Here is a 17,048-nt window from a genome sequence, read left to right as displayed (position 1 = left end):
TTTATTTTATTTTATTTTTTTTGTTCCATGCAGTATATTCCTTTTATTTGGTTAAAATAAATAAACTTAAAAAAAAAAAAAAAAAACCAAAGACCATGAAATGGCTTAAAAAGCAGGTGTCACACATAACAAATGGGGAAAAAAAATGATTCATGATCAACGTAAGCAAGCAAAGCAACCAAAAACATCGGTATCATGCACGGTTTATCATGTCAAAAACAAGCAAAGGATGTAATACAGTTGATAGGCCATATTATATGCATCATATATACACTCAAAAAAATTTCCACAAGAGGCATTTTAAAAGAAGAGCACACTTTTTCCATGAAAGGTGGTGTCTTGGTACCTTTTGAGATATCGAGAAAATCCAGTACCTAAAAATTGTCGAATTTCCTAATCGTACGCCCATTTCTAAGGTCAGAGCCACCCCAGAGTTGTCTTGACCTTATTATCGTTGTTATCGGTATTTTGGTAACTTGAAATTCTCAAAAGGTATCGTAAGGGAAATACAAAAGCAACAAAAGTTCAGCTTGGGTTTTCAACATTTTTAATCACCTCCAGTGCATAATAAGTAAGTACAGTGTACTTCCTCATCCACCCTCCGCCCCCACCGGATTCTAGCAATTGTAAAAGTAATAAATAACTCGAGAATATTTTCAGAATACGGACTTAGTTCCCAGAATGCCCAAGCCCACAGACCATGATGTTGGAAGAGTTACCCCCTTGAGGAGCAAGGGCAGCCCACCGGTCTTCTGGCCACGGGGCCAAAATCTAGCAGTGGAGTTGGTGAGCTCAAGGAACGTCAAGGTTGACCAAGCCCCCCAGCCTTTCTATAGCTCGGCGCATCAGACCGAGCTCCCAACAAAGACTTGAGTCAGCTGCCAAGGGTTTAAAGTTCTACTTCAAAGTTCATCCAAGTCTCACTTCCAAAAAACACCAGCTCAGAATAATAGTGAAATGCGAAGGGCAAACGGAAGACTCCTCATCTCTTTATGTTCCTCTTCGTGCTGTGCCCGTGTCAATCAATGCTACAATCCACTTCTTGGATTAGCAGCTACTCCCACAAGGGTGAAGATGTTCATTCCTAGTGTACATTTAAATTCAAATATTCAGAAAACATCCTTTCTGGTGCTTTCATCTTATTCTTAAGAAAGCAGGAAGAACTAGGGTAGACTAGGAGACCCCCTAATACTCATGTGATGTTCCCACAATTCCATGGGAAATATAAGGAACCCTTGGTAAATACATCATTTGATGCAAATATATTATTTTGAAATTATTTGGGTTGAAAGATGAAGGGATGGATCATTTGGGGGCAATCCCAGTTCTATGGACTCTGGTTTGTTTGTCAGCACCGGCATTGTATTTTTGGCTATGACTATTTTGTCTTTGGAAGATTTCTTGTTTCCTGCTTTCCTCTAGAGGAAATAGCACACTGATTATGCAAAATAAGCTGGGGCACCTTAGGCAAAGCCCTTCTTTCCAGGGATGTGATTTTCAAAAATGATTTGTACAATGAAGTGTTTGGACAAGCTGATCTCTAAGGTACCTTCTTCCACTGACACCCTGTATTCTAGAATCCCTTCTATTCCAACAGCTCATTTGATAATGGAAGGTTCTTTCCAGCTCATGACCTTCCCACAGCCCTGACATTCTGGGCTCTAAGATCCCTCTCAGTCTCTGTCCTGAGATCTTTTCCTGTTCCATCAATAAGTGTTCTAAAGTTTTTTCCATCACTAACATTCTACATTCTCAGGCCATTTCTAACTCTGACGTTCTATGTTCCAAGGTCTCTATGGATGGTAAAATAGTCTTCAGGAAGCTCTGGACTTACAGCCAGTTTTCTATAGCACTAGGAGGCTCAACAGATTTGCAGCTACCCAAGGGACCTGGGTTCAAATTTCACTCTGCCTCTTTCCTCCTAGTGTGACCTTGAGCAAATGAATTCACCTTTCTGTGTTTTAGTCTCCTGATTTGAAAAAGGAGCTGAGGGGCAGCTAGATGGTACCCTGGAGTCAGGAGAACCTGAATTCGAATCTGGCCTCAGACACTTAATAACTACAAGGTTAAATTAAATTAAAAATTAATAAAATTAAATTAAATTTTAAAATTAAATTAAATTAAAAATAATAAAAAATAAAAGGAGAACTTTTAATGGCAAGCCTTTGCAAATCTGTGGCTGTGATTTCATACAGTAAGAGCCACTTCCTTTTTCTTTCTATTGTTCCCTGCCCATCTTCCCTCCAAACATGAGAGCTTACTCCTTTAGCAGTCTAGCAACCCTCACAAAAGCTAACTGCCTCTCTTTCCTGAGTTGAGAAGAGAAATTAGACATATTTTAGCTAAAGCTAAACACCATGAGTAGCAGCAGAGATTCTGTGAAACTTTGTACTCCGAGCCATCTCCGCTGACCCAAGGAAAAGCTGAAAAGTCTAAAGATGTTGCCTGAGAGATATCGGCTAGGTACTTAACCAGGGTGACTCCTATATGGTCAAGGTACTGGACAAAAACCAGACACAATTTTATATCATTATTGGAGTTGCATCGAATATTACTGACGGTATTTGAACAGCAGAGTAGAATTAATTCTAAGGTCAGCGTATTTCAAGAGCTTGTCAGGAAATGGGGCACTAAGATCAATTTTCTTGAGAAAACAAGGTCAACAAACTCTAGTCCTCCCTTCTGTGTCCCTAACAACCCCCCCCCCCAGGACCATTCAAGAAAGCCACCTGAATTCAGATGCCCTTTAGCATCTTAGTTCACTTTTTGAGTTCTAGGTACTAATTCTTGCACTTCAGATTAAAATTGTCGATAAGGTATTTTCCTATCACTTTGCTGCTCTTCCTGGATTCAGAGCTGGAGATTCTGCCATTCACACCAGAATCAATATAATGCTCATTTTTATCCAAGAAGGCTATTTCTGTCCCCTGCTTGGAACTCTCCCCACCAATGCGGATGGTTTCCTGCAATGTAATCAATATTCTTAGAGAGTTTCTTGGGGCACTGAGAGGCTTAGCTATCTTTCTCAGGATCACACCATCAAGAGGGAGCAGAGGTCTCCCCCCAACTCTGATGCTTGTTCTCTATCCATGATGCATGAACAGGGCCTATTTGGGAGGCACACAGTCACTAGTATTCCTTGGTAAGTTCCAGGATACCAGCATTGTATGTCCCTTGTCCCTTACCCAGTCCCCAGCTCAAGGACCGAATTCTGTTCACAGAATTGGATATTTGTTGAATGTATGTCTAATTGTGTATATGCATGTGTGTGCATACATAGTTTATCTCCCCAGCCAGTTTGCAGGTTCCTGAGGGCAGAGATCTTATTTTATGCTTCATCCCATTAGCTAAAGTAGGTAGTATAAAGAATACTGGACCAAGAATCCAAAAACATGGATTTTTAGTTCAGCCTCAGTCCAATGATCAATTATTATTGGATATTATTTTCCATTATTAGCAGAAGCACTTTGAGTAATTCGCCCTCGTTCATTGGGTTTCAACTTTTTTCTCAGTAAAATGTTGGGCTACGTGGTCTTCTGATATTCTATACGTCTGTAAATGGGTGTTTATTTTATTTTTTTATTTTTTTTCTGAGACAATTGGGGCTCAGTGACTTGCCCAAGGTCCCACAGCTAGGAAGTGTTAAGTATCCGAGGCCAGAAGGTGTTCAATAATTTGATGGAATAATTGAAGCAATCAAACCAGCCCCTTATGGAAGAAGTGATAACAAAGAGATCATCAACCCAATCATCTGATTGAATTATAAGTGAATGGATTTACTGCCTGATTGGACAACTTTTACATGAGTCTAGGAATGGAGGTTGAAGGTGTCAAAAGAGCCCCCAAAAGAATAAAAAATGCCTTTCCAAAGATGGCAGATGCCCAAATGAACTGAAGATATTACTGCTATGATGGGAAATCGACACCTTGAAAATGCATTGGAAGGGTGGATGACAAAGAAATGAAAACTAATTCTTGAGAAAGAAACACAACTTAGCAGATACGACAGGGAGGGAACTGATGTCATTGTAAGAAGAAGGGAAAGTCAAGAGGGAGAAGATTGCAGAATGACCAATGAAGAAGAAGAAAAATGAATAACAAATGGGTTATTAAGACTTAACTAGGAATGAAGGATAAGAAAGAGATCAGCTACTCACTACAACTTTGAATGCATTTCAAGTGAAGGAACTGAAGATAAATAAAAATGATCATGGATCATCACTGTTCAGCACTTTTAAGAGCATCTGAGATTCTCTCTAGCCCTAGAACTATAAGCCTAGGAACAAACTAGGATGAGTGCATGATAATTTGACAAAGACAGAAGAATGAATCTTTTTAACAGAGGAACACTTTGCAATGATCTCTATTAAAATTTGGCTTTGGAGCGATGAACTAGCCGTTTCCCCCCCACCTTCTATACCTCCATCCCAACCCGAATTCTTACAGCAAAAAAATGTATAATTTCTCCAAGAATTTCTCCTTCAAAAATGTCTCATTTATTTTGTGTTTCCAACTGACACCAAGAATTAAATAAGTATAGAAAAAATGTCTCTTCTTATAAAAGTTCATATATATTATTAGTAAATATGTTAGGAAACTCACTCATTCCAGGCTCAGTCAAGTAGCTATAGCGCTTACGTAGGGCCAAAGATGCAAAGCTCTGGCGACGATCGGCTTTCTCTGTCTGCAAAAAATTAAAAAATAAAAAAAAGGTAAAAAGTCGATTTTTCCTTTTCCACTGATTTTCTGTGTGACATTTGCAAAGCATTGAAATATGCTTGTGATGATGTCACTTACTATAACATTTATCTCTATTTGGGCTCTCTCTGTAATTAAACATTTTAGTAAACCTACAGAGTTCCTCCCAAGACCCGTGCTCCCGCCTCCTCCCTTCTCCCAAAGAGCCCAGTTGGTCAGGTAGAGAAGCACTAACACAGGACGCTACAAGGAATTACAAAGAGACAGAAAACATGACACACTCTGTCTTAGACTGACGAGGATCTTGTTCAGACTCATTATGTCCTAAAAGCCCATAGGCCACAAGGTCAACTCTATCTAAAAAGACTGCAGTTAACGGACCAATCAATGAAGGCATGGGAGAAGTTTGTTTCTGGCAGGAAATAAGGGGTTGCAAATTTCAAAAGACACTGATATTATGATTGGCAAAAACATCAGTTGTGTTCTAGCTATTGCTGTTGTCACTTATGATTCTGATTAAGTGTTTGTGTGTTTAAAAATAAAATAACTCCACTGTCAAGGTTAACTTTTTTATCTCTTCCCAGACTTAGAACATTAATCAGTATACAGTAGGAGCTAAATAAAGGTCTGTGGTATTTATTACACTGAGCGATAGTATAATTTGGGGAGAGCTATGAGAACTCAAAATTTAAACCTTGGTTACTAAGGTGTGTAAACATCTGAACATCTACATATCACACACATATATTAATATATACATATATATGTATGCATGTGTCTAAGTATATAAGCACACATAGGTAGGTGAATAATTTTTCTCTAAACCTATCATCTCAATGGAACACTCAATTCCCTCAAGGCAAAGTGACTTGGCCAGAATCACACTAACTAGCGTGTTTCAGAAGTGGGATTTAGATCCACATCTTGCTGATTCTGATTCAAGCTCTTTATGTATTCTCCTGTGACATCTCTGATATATATATATATGTGTGTGTGTGTGTGTGTGTGTGTGTGTGTATATATATATATATAAAAATATATATATATAATATGTGCATATGGCTATGTAGGTATGTGTATATATATATATATATATATATATATATATACACACACATATTATATATGTGTATCAATATAATCATATCAGTATCTATCTATAAAAATTTATATATCTATATATAGAAAATCAATCAATGGAATACGTATATAGATATATCCAGGATAAAACAGTAATAGGTTGGAAAGTGTCATAGAGGTCATCTGGTCCAAACCTCTCATCTTACAGAAAAGGGAAACTGAGGGCCAGAGAGGGGAAGTGATTTTTCCAAAGACACATAAGGCAGCCTCTGAACACAAGACTTCCGTCTCCTCGTCCAACAGCCTTCCAAACCCCTTCCAAACGGCAAGTGCCTCTTAGATGGATGGGAAATAATTTTTATTAAAAGCCAGCGAATAAGCCCTCATGGCCCTGGTATGAACCTGACTATGTGAATGGTGAACTCCACCCTTTAAGCTGATAGCAACAAGAACGCTCCCAAGTTTATGCTGTACTAAATACTGGGCTAATGTGGTAGAGCTAGTCTAGCTGATGTGGTACACAGCAAAGAGTCCCAGTGGAAATTTTATGTTTTCGTATTATGTGAGCTCCTTTTTCTTTTGATGTTGTCAGTGAAAATTGGTAATAAAAACGGTGAGAGAATCATAAAAACATTTTTTGTTTCCTTTAGGGAAATATACTCAAAATATGCTGTCTCTAAACTTAAAAAAGTCAGGTTAAAAAGACATCAACCTAGATCCTCTCTTTATCATATTCCCACCCTTCAGCTTTCATCAGAAAGCTTTTCTTAAATAGCTTTCAATTCTATTCTACTTCTGATAAAATAAAAACAGAAGTGGTCATATTACCTCATCATCTGGATCTGACTCTGTTTCCTTTTGGTCCCAAGATGCATTGCAGAGACAAGGAATATTATAATGGGCAGCAGGGAAAAGAATATCAGGATATGAAAAGGACTGAGTAGGGAGCACAAAAGGCAAGCTGGTTTAGAAAGCAAAGCAAACCCAAAAAAGCCAACACCGAGAAACTAGAGACTGCACACCCACAGCAAAGGAACTCGTGACATTACTGGGAGCATGAACAAAAGCATGAGCAGCAAACAGAAGACCGGTCAGAACAACCACAGGGATCCAACACCACAGTCACAAGAACCAAAGCCTTTCTCCACACACAGACGAGTGACACCGGACTTTGGGTCGCTGGAATCACGTTCCAAAGCAGTCATTCCATGGCTCACATTTCAGGGTCCTACTTCCTTAAGACTAGCAGGGGAGGGTGGGAAGGCGGAGGGATTCACAGGAAGCAGAGCGGGGAGAGATACCTTTTTATGTGCCGGAAGGGTAATATTTAAGTTGCAAACGGCCGTTTGGGGCAGTCCTTTTGTAGTCTTTGGTTCTTTTAGAAACGACAGTCGGCCGCAGGGCTCTTGGCTCGTGTCTCTGATCTAGAAGAAGATGGGGAGAAGATGGTTACTGAAAGAGACGGGTAGTGAGATGGAGGTCCATTGGGCAGTTAAGCACGTTGGATTGGAAAGATCTCAGGACAGGCAAGAGAACAGTGGCGATGATGAAACGTCAGCCGGGATGGCCCTGTCGAGCTGCCCTGAGACTCAGAATATCTGAATACCTGTCTAGGTGATTTGGGGCTGTGTCAGACCCCATATCATGTGATTTACAGATATTTTCTTCATGAAAATAAGGGATTTTCCCTAATTACTGATCTCAAGAATTGTGGGTTTGCCTATCAGCAATTCAGATATTACATAAAAGGTGACAGTTTTTTTGATAATTTTGAGCTTGGACACTCACTAAAATAGCCTTCATAGGAAAAGGGCAAAAGGTAGGAGTGGGATACCATTTTGGTAAATACAATTCCTCATAAAGAATCAACAGTACATCGCTTCCTCCCCCAAAATTGAAACATTTTTCAACCAGAGCATCTCTACGGGGGTTAGCTCACCTTGACTGAAAATGGCAGCCTGTTCTCTTTGAAAGCGTAGAAGTTAAAGACTAATTGGTGTCCTCCTTTGGTGAGGGGGGCCAGATTCCCATAACAATCGACATAAATGGGTTTTCCTTCCAGGACCTGCATTAAAACAAAAATCAAAGTTAATCGTCATTCTTTGGGTTTATCTCCCTCATGCCAATCACAGGGTTTTTGAATATAGTAGCCTTGAGGATTTTTTTTTTTTTTAAATTGAATCAAATAGGGAAACTGAGGATTAGAGAAAAAAAAAAGTGACCTTCCCAAAATTGCACAGCAAGTGTCAAAGTCAGGATTAAAACTCAGGTCATTCAGGAGTGGAGCAGGAAGGGATTTTAAAGGCCATTGAATCTAACTGTTTTATATTGGTAAAACTGAGGTACCAAGGGATTGAGGGTCTTACCTACTAATCTTTCCATTACACCATGACACCTTGGGACAACCATGGCACTTTCAGTATTTTTTAGTTCCCATAGGATGAACTTAAAGACTTCCAGTGATTTGCCCAATGACACCCAAATAGTGAATGCCCATCCTCAGCCAGAAGCCCAGATCTCCGGGCTTCACAGTCCATTTGAATGTGCCAGGTTTAACTGAAATACATCCTGCTAACAATAATGTGGCATTCTCCATAGAGGAAGATGACACGACAGACCCATGAGAGACCAAAACTAATCTCTATTTTTTCTATTTTTTTTTTTCCCTGAGGCTGGGGTTAAGTGACTTGCCCAGGGTCACACAGCTAGGAAGTGTTAAGTGCCTGAGACCAGATTTGAACTCAGGTCCTCCTGAATTCAGGGCTGGTGCTCTATCCACTGCTCCCTCTAGCTGCCCCTATTTTTTCTGTTTTCAGCAATGAGAAATAGCATGACAGCCAGCCAGTCATTCCAATAAAAAGTGGCAAAGACTCTCTGCTGAAGAAGGCTTTTCCAGGAGGGATCCCATCACCAAGCAATCTCTGTGCCCCACTTTTCTAAGGTGAGAAGGAAAGAGGGGTTACAATATGGGGTACGGCCTCAGAACTAAGCAAAGGAAGCCATCCCACACAGAAGTGGAAGACATCACCTCAGCCTTCTGAGATCCTGGGAGGCAGATTAGCAGCATCTATTCACCAGAGGCTTTAAATTAAGGATAGAGACTTGTCAGTTCTGCAGAAGGATTTCTGGGTGGCTTCTGTGGCCCTTAAAACTGTGATTCTACATTTCTATAATTCTGATGGTCAGTCATGCAATAAACATTATGTGCTTAGCACAAGTGGGCCAACATACAAAGAAATTTTTTTTTTTTTAAAAAGAGCAGAGGGAAAATTAAAACCCTTTAAGATTAGCAAAGGGCTTTATATATGATATTTCATTTGAAAACAACAGCAAGTATGGTACTGTGGGAAAAGCAATGAACTTGAAATCAAGGATGACTTCTGACACCAAGTGACCTTGGGCAAATAAAATGGCTTCACTAAGTCTTGGTTCCTTCACTGTAAAAAGAAGAGAGTAGACTAAAATCTTAGTCTGATCATGTGTAAAAATGATGGGGGGAGAAGGGGTCCCCCTTCCAGCTATATCTGTGAGTCTCTGATCCAATGATTCAAAGTATTCACATTTGTATTTTAAAAGATTGCTCTCTCCTCCAAAGTCTAAAGCTTTTGAATGAACAGATTCCTTACTGGGGGAATGGGACCTACCTCAATATCTTTGCTTCTTGCAACTTCCTCAAAATTTTCTTGCTGCTCCAAAGTTTTGTCCACTTTATCGTCCGTCATGCAGAAGCAACGTAAGGAAGATTCCAAGGGATCGTTCATTTTGGCAAAAACCACAAACTTGGCCATGTATGGGACACATATTAATTCCCTATAGAGCTGAGTAGCTAACCCAACAGTTTCCAAAACTTGATGGCAATCCGCAAGCCAAAACCTAGGGAAGTCAAGTACAGAAACGAGTTAGTAAATGAAAAATTTTCCCTTTAAAAAGATCCGCAAGCTTTTATAATCAGGAAATATAATAGACAATTTCAGAAAATAACTGGGTAAAATAACAACTTGATCATGAAAGGGATGAAGAGGAAGCTATGTCTAATCAAACATGGAACCTTCTTAAAAATATAAATAATTTAGAAAAAACTAGAGATGCCTTGTCTCTTTCTTCCCCTGCTCCCCATTGTAGAGAACTACCATAATTCTACCCTAAAGTTTCCAAAATTATCTCTTTTGAATGAGTAAGGTTGTTTTTGTTTTGTTTTCTGATTCCCTGGCCATGTGCTAACAGTGACTCCTAACGAGAAAATACACAATTTTGGAATTAGGCCCCATCTCCTAAAAATTAAAATTGCTTCATATCGATCACACACCACCCTCAAATGGCACAGCACTCTCCCCTGTATGGACCCTGTACTTTACAAAGATGGCAACTCTCTGGGACCAATCTCAGGCCCCCTGAATTTTCATACCTGGCTGAAACATTGGTCGTAAAGGAGACAGAGTCCTTTATGAATGTCAGTGGCGTGGTTCCTGTGATGTCTTCCCACTGTGCAGGCGACGTTCCCCCTGAAAGGATGAATGGCAGAGACCTTAGCTTTGTAACAGGGGTGGCGTTTGTCAATATTCCAAGTTCGTTAATGTGCACTTTTCATTATCCCTTGCTTCCTCCACCCCATGAGACCAGAGCAGTTATGTGGAGACACTGATACTTCCAGAGGGAGCTGGCTCCTACCCCCTATCCTGAACCTCAGAGCAGCACTGGGCAGCCCGTGTAAGCTCCTTCTTATTTCAGTAGATTCTAAGACCAATGAGGAGGCTATTATATGGTCCATGTGAGGAAGGATGCCCGAGGATGGGGGCAGGGGAGACTGGGTGGGCAGAAGGTACAGAAGTGAGCGATCCCACGACTGTGGGACCAGACCCTGATGCCGTCTCCAGGCACTTTCCAGCAGCTTGGAGCAGCACTGATCATCCCTGGAATGGCCCAAAAAGGGGGTACCCGATCGACTGAGTCAGACCTGTAATGCTACAAAGAAGGCGCAGATTGGGTGTGGAGTCTCCTTTGTAGCCATTGGCTACACCTTCTCCTGAGGGAGGAGGCACAGGAATGGTCATCGTGATGGGTTTATGGAACTTCCTTCTTCTGGGCTCCACCGTCACAATGGGACTAAAAGTTGCTTTATTTCCAAGGATTTTTTTCACAATTTCTTCTGGAACAGGCTGGGCCTAGACACAGAGAAAGGATATTATACGAATGAAGAAACCATTGGTTAATGCCAGTGTTTGCATCCCTAACTTTCCTTGAAGGGAAGGAGAAAAGATTGCTTTTTGGTTGCTTTTTTTGGTGGGGAAAGAGAACTGTGACCTCTCTGCTAAGGTAGCCTGCAATTTAAAGCCTTAACAGTTACCCAGGAAATACCAGGTTAAGTTACTTATCCAGACTCACACAGCCAGTACATGATTAAAAGCAATCAAGGTCTTCTTGATTCTCTATCCATTACACCAGGGGTTCTCAAACTGCGTCCGCTGAGGACGTATATGCGGCCCGCCGGGTTATGGCAAATGGGCTGAGGGGCGGAGACAGAGTGTGAGCTTTACTATAGTCCGGCCCTCCCACAGTCTGAGGGACAGGGAACAGGCCCCTATTTAAAAAGTTTGAGGACCGCTGCATTACACCACACTGCCTTTCCTTTGGTAGACCAGGGAAAATTGGGTTGAACACTCAGAGACAACTGATCTATTTGCTAACTGGCCTAAGCTACTTTGTGAAACAGAAAAGTAGATAATTTGAGAATGGGGTAAACATGGTCTGTTCCAAGATTTCTACAGCATGAAGGGAAAACACGATACTGAAGCTCCATAAGACACCTTACAATGAACGGTCTTGTGACTTTTAGGCTTTTTAAATATGCAGAATGCCTCAGAGGTATCCCAGGGACAAGTTTTGCAGGTGGGAAAAAAAAAGACTTTCAGAAGTAAAGTAAACCACTTAGATTCTCAGGGGATGAAACAGAATTCTGCTCTACCAAATTTAGCCTCCTTCATTGGTCTTTTCTTCCGACTTGGGTGAAATCATTGTAAATCTTCAATTCTAGGGCAACATCATGAAGCTTCTTATCAATGAAGATGTAAAACTTAAATTCCCCAAATTATTTGTTGCCAGAAATGAAGTCTATTATATGACTCCTACGTAACAAATGGAAATTGATCAGACTCACTAAATGAGTGGGAATTTGTAATGATAATTATTTTTTAAAATTTAAAAATGATTTAAAAAAATAAGTGCTTAGAATAGTTTAATTTGTTAATTCCCCTGTAAGGGTAGAAAGAAAATTTATCATCCTTGAGTTGAGGACATATAAGAAAGACCATTCTTACCCCTGATCTCACCAAGTTAGTGGCGGGTGCTTCTGCTAGAGCCCACTAAAATTAACTCTCGATTAGGTTGTATCTACTTCATTATATCCGTGTTTCAGCGAGCAGCATGCTCTTCTTGAGATTATTTCATTTGTATCTTTGTATTTCCAGTAATTATTATAGTACCTGACACAAGTAGTTTTTTTTTTTCCTTTTTTTAATGACTTGCCCAGGGTCACACAGCTAGGAAGTGTTAAGTGTCTGAGACCAGATTTGAACTCGGGTCCTCCTGAATTCAGGGCTGATGCTCTATCCACTGCGCCCCCTAGCTGCCCCACAAGTAGCTTTTTAAATGAACCATTGTGAATTGATTGATATTTCTAATTGATTTTCTAAATAAAAAAAATTCAATTTGGTCTGGATAGAAACCAGAACTTCTAGTTAATGTAAATAAAACTCAAATGGCAAACCACTCCAGTATCTTTGGCAAGAAAATCCCAAATGGGGTCACAAAGCGCTGGACAGGACTGGGACAACCTCTCAAGGTTCTTCTAAGAATTATATAGATAGCATGACCATAAAATTTTTACCATTATTATTGTTTATTATCAGTGTCCCCTCCTGTCGTCATTATTACACTTTTATCTACAGGGCTGCTGCTGTTTCCCCTGAGGGAACGTGCGCTCCAGGGGGCAGGGACCACCTCATTTTCATCTTTGTCTCTGAAGCACCCAGCACAACGCCTGGCACACATGATAAATGCTTGTCGAGTTCCCCATAAAGTACTTCAGGTTAATCCTGCACCAGTTCAAAACCCGGCCTTCCATTGGGGTGAACAACAGTGACTGGTTAGGACAAGCGATCCCCTGGCGCAAAATGGGTGCACGTGCACCAGGGTTACCTGTAGGCCCACTCGGATCCTCTTGGTCAATGCGCCCTCGGGAAAGGATGCCTGAACCAGGGGCACGGTGGTGCTGCTCAGGATGCCCCCTTCGGGCCCAATCTGGTTGCTCTCCTGCTTGATCCGCGAGACCACCGCGAAGTACTGGGGAAAGTCCTTTGTGATAATCCTACAGATGCGCTTCTTTCCCAACTCTTCGGGACTGTCCAGCTCTGAAAGAATAAAGGAAATAACAAACTGGAGACGTCCGAGCTAGAAGAGAGCTCTGAGATCCTGAGTAGTGCAAAGTCCAGCTCCAGAGCCGCGGAGCCCAGGCCCTGAAGTAGGTACCACTTTGTGGATGAGCCACGCGGATCTCTCACCCCCTCTGTCTTTCTGACCTCCTAAGAGGGCAGATGAGGCAGAAGGCAGCTTCGATGGTAAGAATGCTAGTTTTGGAGGTGGAGGAGCCAGGTACAAGCTCCATCACTTACTAGCAGCACCATCCAGGGAAAGTCAATTAACAGCTCTGGTCCCTGGATTCTCCCATCAAGAATAACTAGAGGACTCCTTGGGTAATTTCCAACTCTTAGTCTAGCATCCCGAAGAACCTACAAGGAAGGTTTTGGGGGCACAGTAGAGAGGGTCTAAAGACTTGAATGAACACAACTATTTCTCCAAATATGTTTCAAAACCATAAAACCACATAATTCTTAAATAGTCATAGAGGAATTCAGGTCAGAATCTCCCCTCTCAGTGTCTGACACACAAAAAGACAATAATGGCACCTACATTTGTGGGAGGGATCAAAAGATGCCACCTGTATAAAGCACTAGTCAAATCCAGTGCTCTTTCCCCTAAACCATCCTGGTCCTTTCTTCCCTCACTCTTTCATCCCTCTTTCTTTCCTATTTTTGTCTCCTCATTCTTTGTGTTCTGATCAATCTCAGCCCAAATCATCACAAAGGAAATTGGGGACAAGACAAGTCTTGAATATGGAATACATAAGAATATATAGAATCTAGAAGAATATTGGGTTGATTTAGGAGTTCAGCAGAAAAGGGAAGCTGACAACATGTTTGGGCCCAAGGGAAAAGGAGAAGTACCCGAGAAGGCCAGGTTCTGGAATGGGTAAATAAGAGACAAGGAGAATTGCCAGATGGAAGCAGTGCTCAAGATCAAATTGATTTATTAGAAGTAAAAAAAGGAAGCCGGCATGCATTAGATAACCACAAAGGAAAAATGCTTCCCTGAGCAGATGGGAAGATGAAATACAAGAGTAGAGGGTGATGGAGGAATGAGGGGGAAACAGAAGGGCTGCTCTGCTGATCAAGAAAGATGAGAGAGAATAAGTTGGAGAGCAGGATGTCCAAAATGTGGTCCACAACAGATTAAAATGCAATCAGGAAATAGCAAGATCAATACATGTACAATAAAATAGAAATAAGACTGCATTTTAAAACTATGTCAATATGCAGACTCCAGGAATTACTGGTCCAGTTCAATTTGAAAGATAAATGAAAGAAAACTCTTTAAAAAAACAAAATAAATGGAAACTCTTTAAAAAACATAAATTAGTCCCTTTTGATTTGACAAATATTTATGAAGAATTTCCTCTGGGTAGAATACTGGTGAAATAACAAAGGTCAGACACAGGGTGCGGTAAGGAGTTTGTATATACATATAAATAACAAAAACCATGTCACGCGGCAAGTGGTCAGCACAGACTCCACACTTAGCAAATGCCTTTTCATTCATAAGTCCAAAACTTGGGAAAAGGGCAAGTATTAACTATAGCTCAAGGCTAGAATAGGGGATAACTGGCCCCTGTGCCATCACTGGCACAGGGAATTCTGGGTCCCAATGCGAGCAAGCACCTTCACTACAACTCAGTCTTAAAGAAGTGGCAAGCGGAGATGGAGTGATTTGACAAGAAAGATTGCTTAATTTGATAAACTGTTCATCAAGAATCGATGACGCTCAGAGCGAGAAGGTCCCCTCGGTGTGGGACACATTCTCCTAGAGCAAGGAATACTTAAGCTGGGCTGCACTGGTCACTAATGGGGGGCGTGGATGGATTTCTGGATGGGAAAAGTGACATCTTTTATTTTCACTAATCTCTGACTGAACTTTAGCATCTCTGTCAATTATGAGTGTGGATGGCAAAACACGGTTCTGAGAAGTGGTCCAGTCTTTACCAGATAGTAAAAGGGGTCCATGACAGACAGAAGGTTCAATCTTTACCAACTCTTTCTCCCTTTTCAGATTCAACTGCTCCACATCTCTTTTCAAAGGCCTGGCTCTCTGGATGGAAACTCTTAGTTCAGCATCCCTAACAAACTAGTGGATGAGAATGTTTACCTCCCCTGAGAAAAAGAGATGATTTTTAATAGGAACCTAATGCAAAATGCCTTGAAGTTAAAGGAGCAATGTTTATTTTGGGTCCAGGGCCGTGATTTCATTGCTATAAGGAATTAACAATGAGAATTTTCAGTTCAAGAGCAAGTCACTGGAAGAGATATTTAGGGATGGGGTACACTGGACTTTGTAGAACCCTCCAAATTAGACCACGTAGTCTACCCTACAACCAGACACACATAGAACCGGTCCTGATTCTAAGGAGATTGAGAAACGATTTATTTCAAAAACACTCTACTGCTCTATTTGTTTTTTAGTTAATGTGCATTTATTAAGCACCTTCTCTGGATATAAAGAAAGGCAAAAAACTGCTCTGCTCTCAAGGAATTCCCAATCTGTTTGAAAGTATTTGTTCTGGAGAAGGATCAGCGTTATTCAAGTGACTTCTGGACTCCTCCCAACTATGGCACTTCACCCACGATAACCCGAAGCACTGTGGTATGGTTCCTCCATTTCCTTCTTTGATTTTGTCATAAAGCAAGACCAACCAGGCAGGGGAACGAGGAGCCCCAGGTGAGTGTTCAGAGAGCTAATTAGGAGGCAGCATGTTCACTGGTAAATTGTAAACAGGTTGCTAATGATCTGCTTCTTAGGAAGAAACCAAAGGTATACTGAAAAGCTCCTTTAAGGCTATTTGACACAAGCACTTCTGAAGCTGAAGTTGTGTGTTTGTGTGTGTGTTTATTGTTATCCAGTTATTTCAGTCATGTTCTCCTTTTTCAGGGGGAGTGGAGTGAGGGTCAGTTCTTGATAGAGATCCACAGTGTTTTGCCATGAGCTTTTCCAGTTTATTTTAACAGACTGGAAAACGGAGGCAAATAGGGTAAAGTGACTTATTCCAGGTTCACAAAGCTAGTGTGAAGGCAGTCCAGTACTCTAAGCATTGTGGCACCTGGATTCCCCCAGATATATTTATATGTGTATATAAATCACACATACACACACACCTCAAAATGATCCTGAGTGTGGGAAAAGTCTGGGTGGGTTAGAAGAATAATTCCAATTTGTATGTTTTGCAAGAATTTGTTTTAGATTGAGTAATGATTAATAATAGCTGAAATTTGAGTCCTAAAGGTATTTGACTGTACCTACTATAAATAAAATCTGAGTTAGAAAAGATCTGAGATATCCTTTGTCCAAATACGAATGTCTTCCACCACAGGCTGACAAATGGTCCCTAAACTCAATGACTTCCCCCACTAGAGGAACTCTATTTATGATATTGGACATCAGATCCAGTTTTGGGGAAGTTCTTCATTATGTCCAGCTGAAATCTGCCTCATTGCACATGATGACAGTTATGACACTTAAAAAAAAGAGAGAGAATGCTAATTCTCCCTAGGCACAAAATAAAGCCAGGAGGAAAAGGTTAATATAACAGTAATTAGATGTAAGGAAGAATCTTTTGATCACAAGAGATAAACACCATTAAACAGGCAAAGTATATACTGTCTAATCTCTTCCCCTGAAGGACTATGGAAATGAAACTGACAGCAGTCCCTTTAAGTGGCCCGTGTAGTTTTCCTGTTTAGGAGGAATCTGGATCCTCAGAACTTAGATGTTCCCACAATAGATGCCCCAAAATTACTCAAAATACTTGTAGAAGTGGCAAAAGCAGAGTAATAAGAGAAAGGGGAAGGAAGAAGAAAAGAAGGAAGGAAGGAAGGAAGGGAGAGAGG

General features: G+C 40.8%; 1 protein-coding gene across 7 annotated transcripts in view; it reads right to left on the bottom strand.

Moving 5' to 3' along the window:
• Nucleotides 1-17,048, bottom strand: part of ANK3 (ankyrin 3) — a 702,347-nt gene that overhangs the window by 38,802 nt on the left and 646,497 nt on the right. For all 7 annotated transcript variants that reach the window (XM_074297039.1, XM_074297040.1, XM_074297044.1 and 4 more), the window contains 7 exons: nt 12,973-13,184; nt 10,733-10,940; nt 10,184-10,280; nt 9,423-9,651; nt 7,718-7,843; nt 7,080-7,202; nt 4,603-4,684 (listed from right to left, as the gene is read on the bottom strand). In XM_074297039.1, coding sequence (XP_074153140.1) covers nt 4,603-4,684; nt 7,080-7,202; nt 7,718-7,843; nt 9,423-9,651; nt 10,184-10,280; nt 10,733-10,940; nt 12,973-13,184 — 1,077 coding nt within the window. The remainder of the gene's footprint in view (nt 1-4,602; nt 4,685-7,079; nt 7,203-7,717; nt 7,844-9,422; nt 9,652-10,183; nt 10,281-10,732; nt 10,941-12,972; nt 13,185-17,048) is intronic.

This window comes from Sminthopsis crassicaudata, chromosome 2, assembly GCF_048593235.1.
Source record: "Sminthopsis crassicaudata isolate SCR6 chromosome 2, ASM4859323v1, whole genome shotgun sequence".
Classification (NCBI taxonomy): Eukaryota; Metazoa; Chordata; class Mammalia; order Dasyuromorphia; family Dasyuridae; genus Sminthopsis; species Sminthopsis crassicaudata.
The sequence above is the reverse complement of the archived record's forward strand: the minus strand, read 5'-3'. Positions and strand labels throughout refer to the sequence as shown.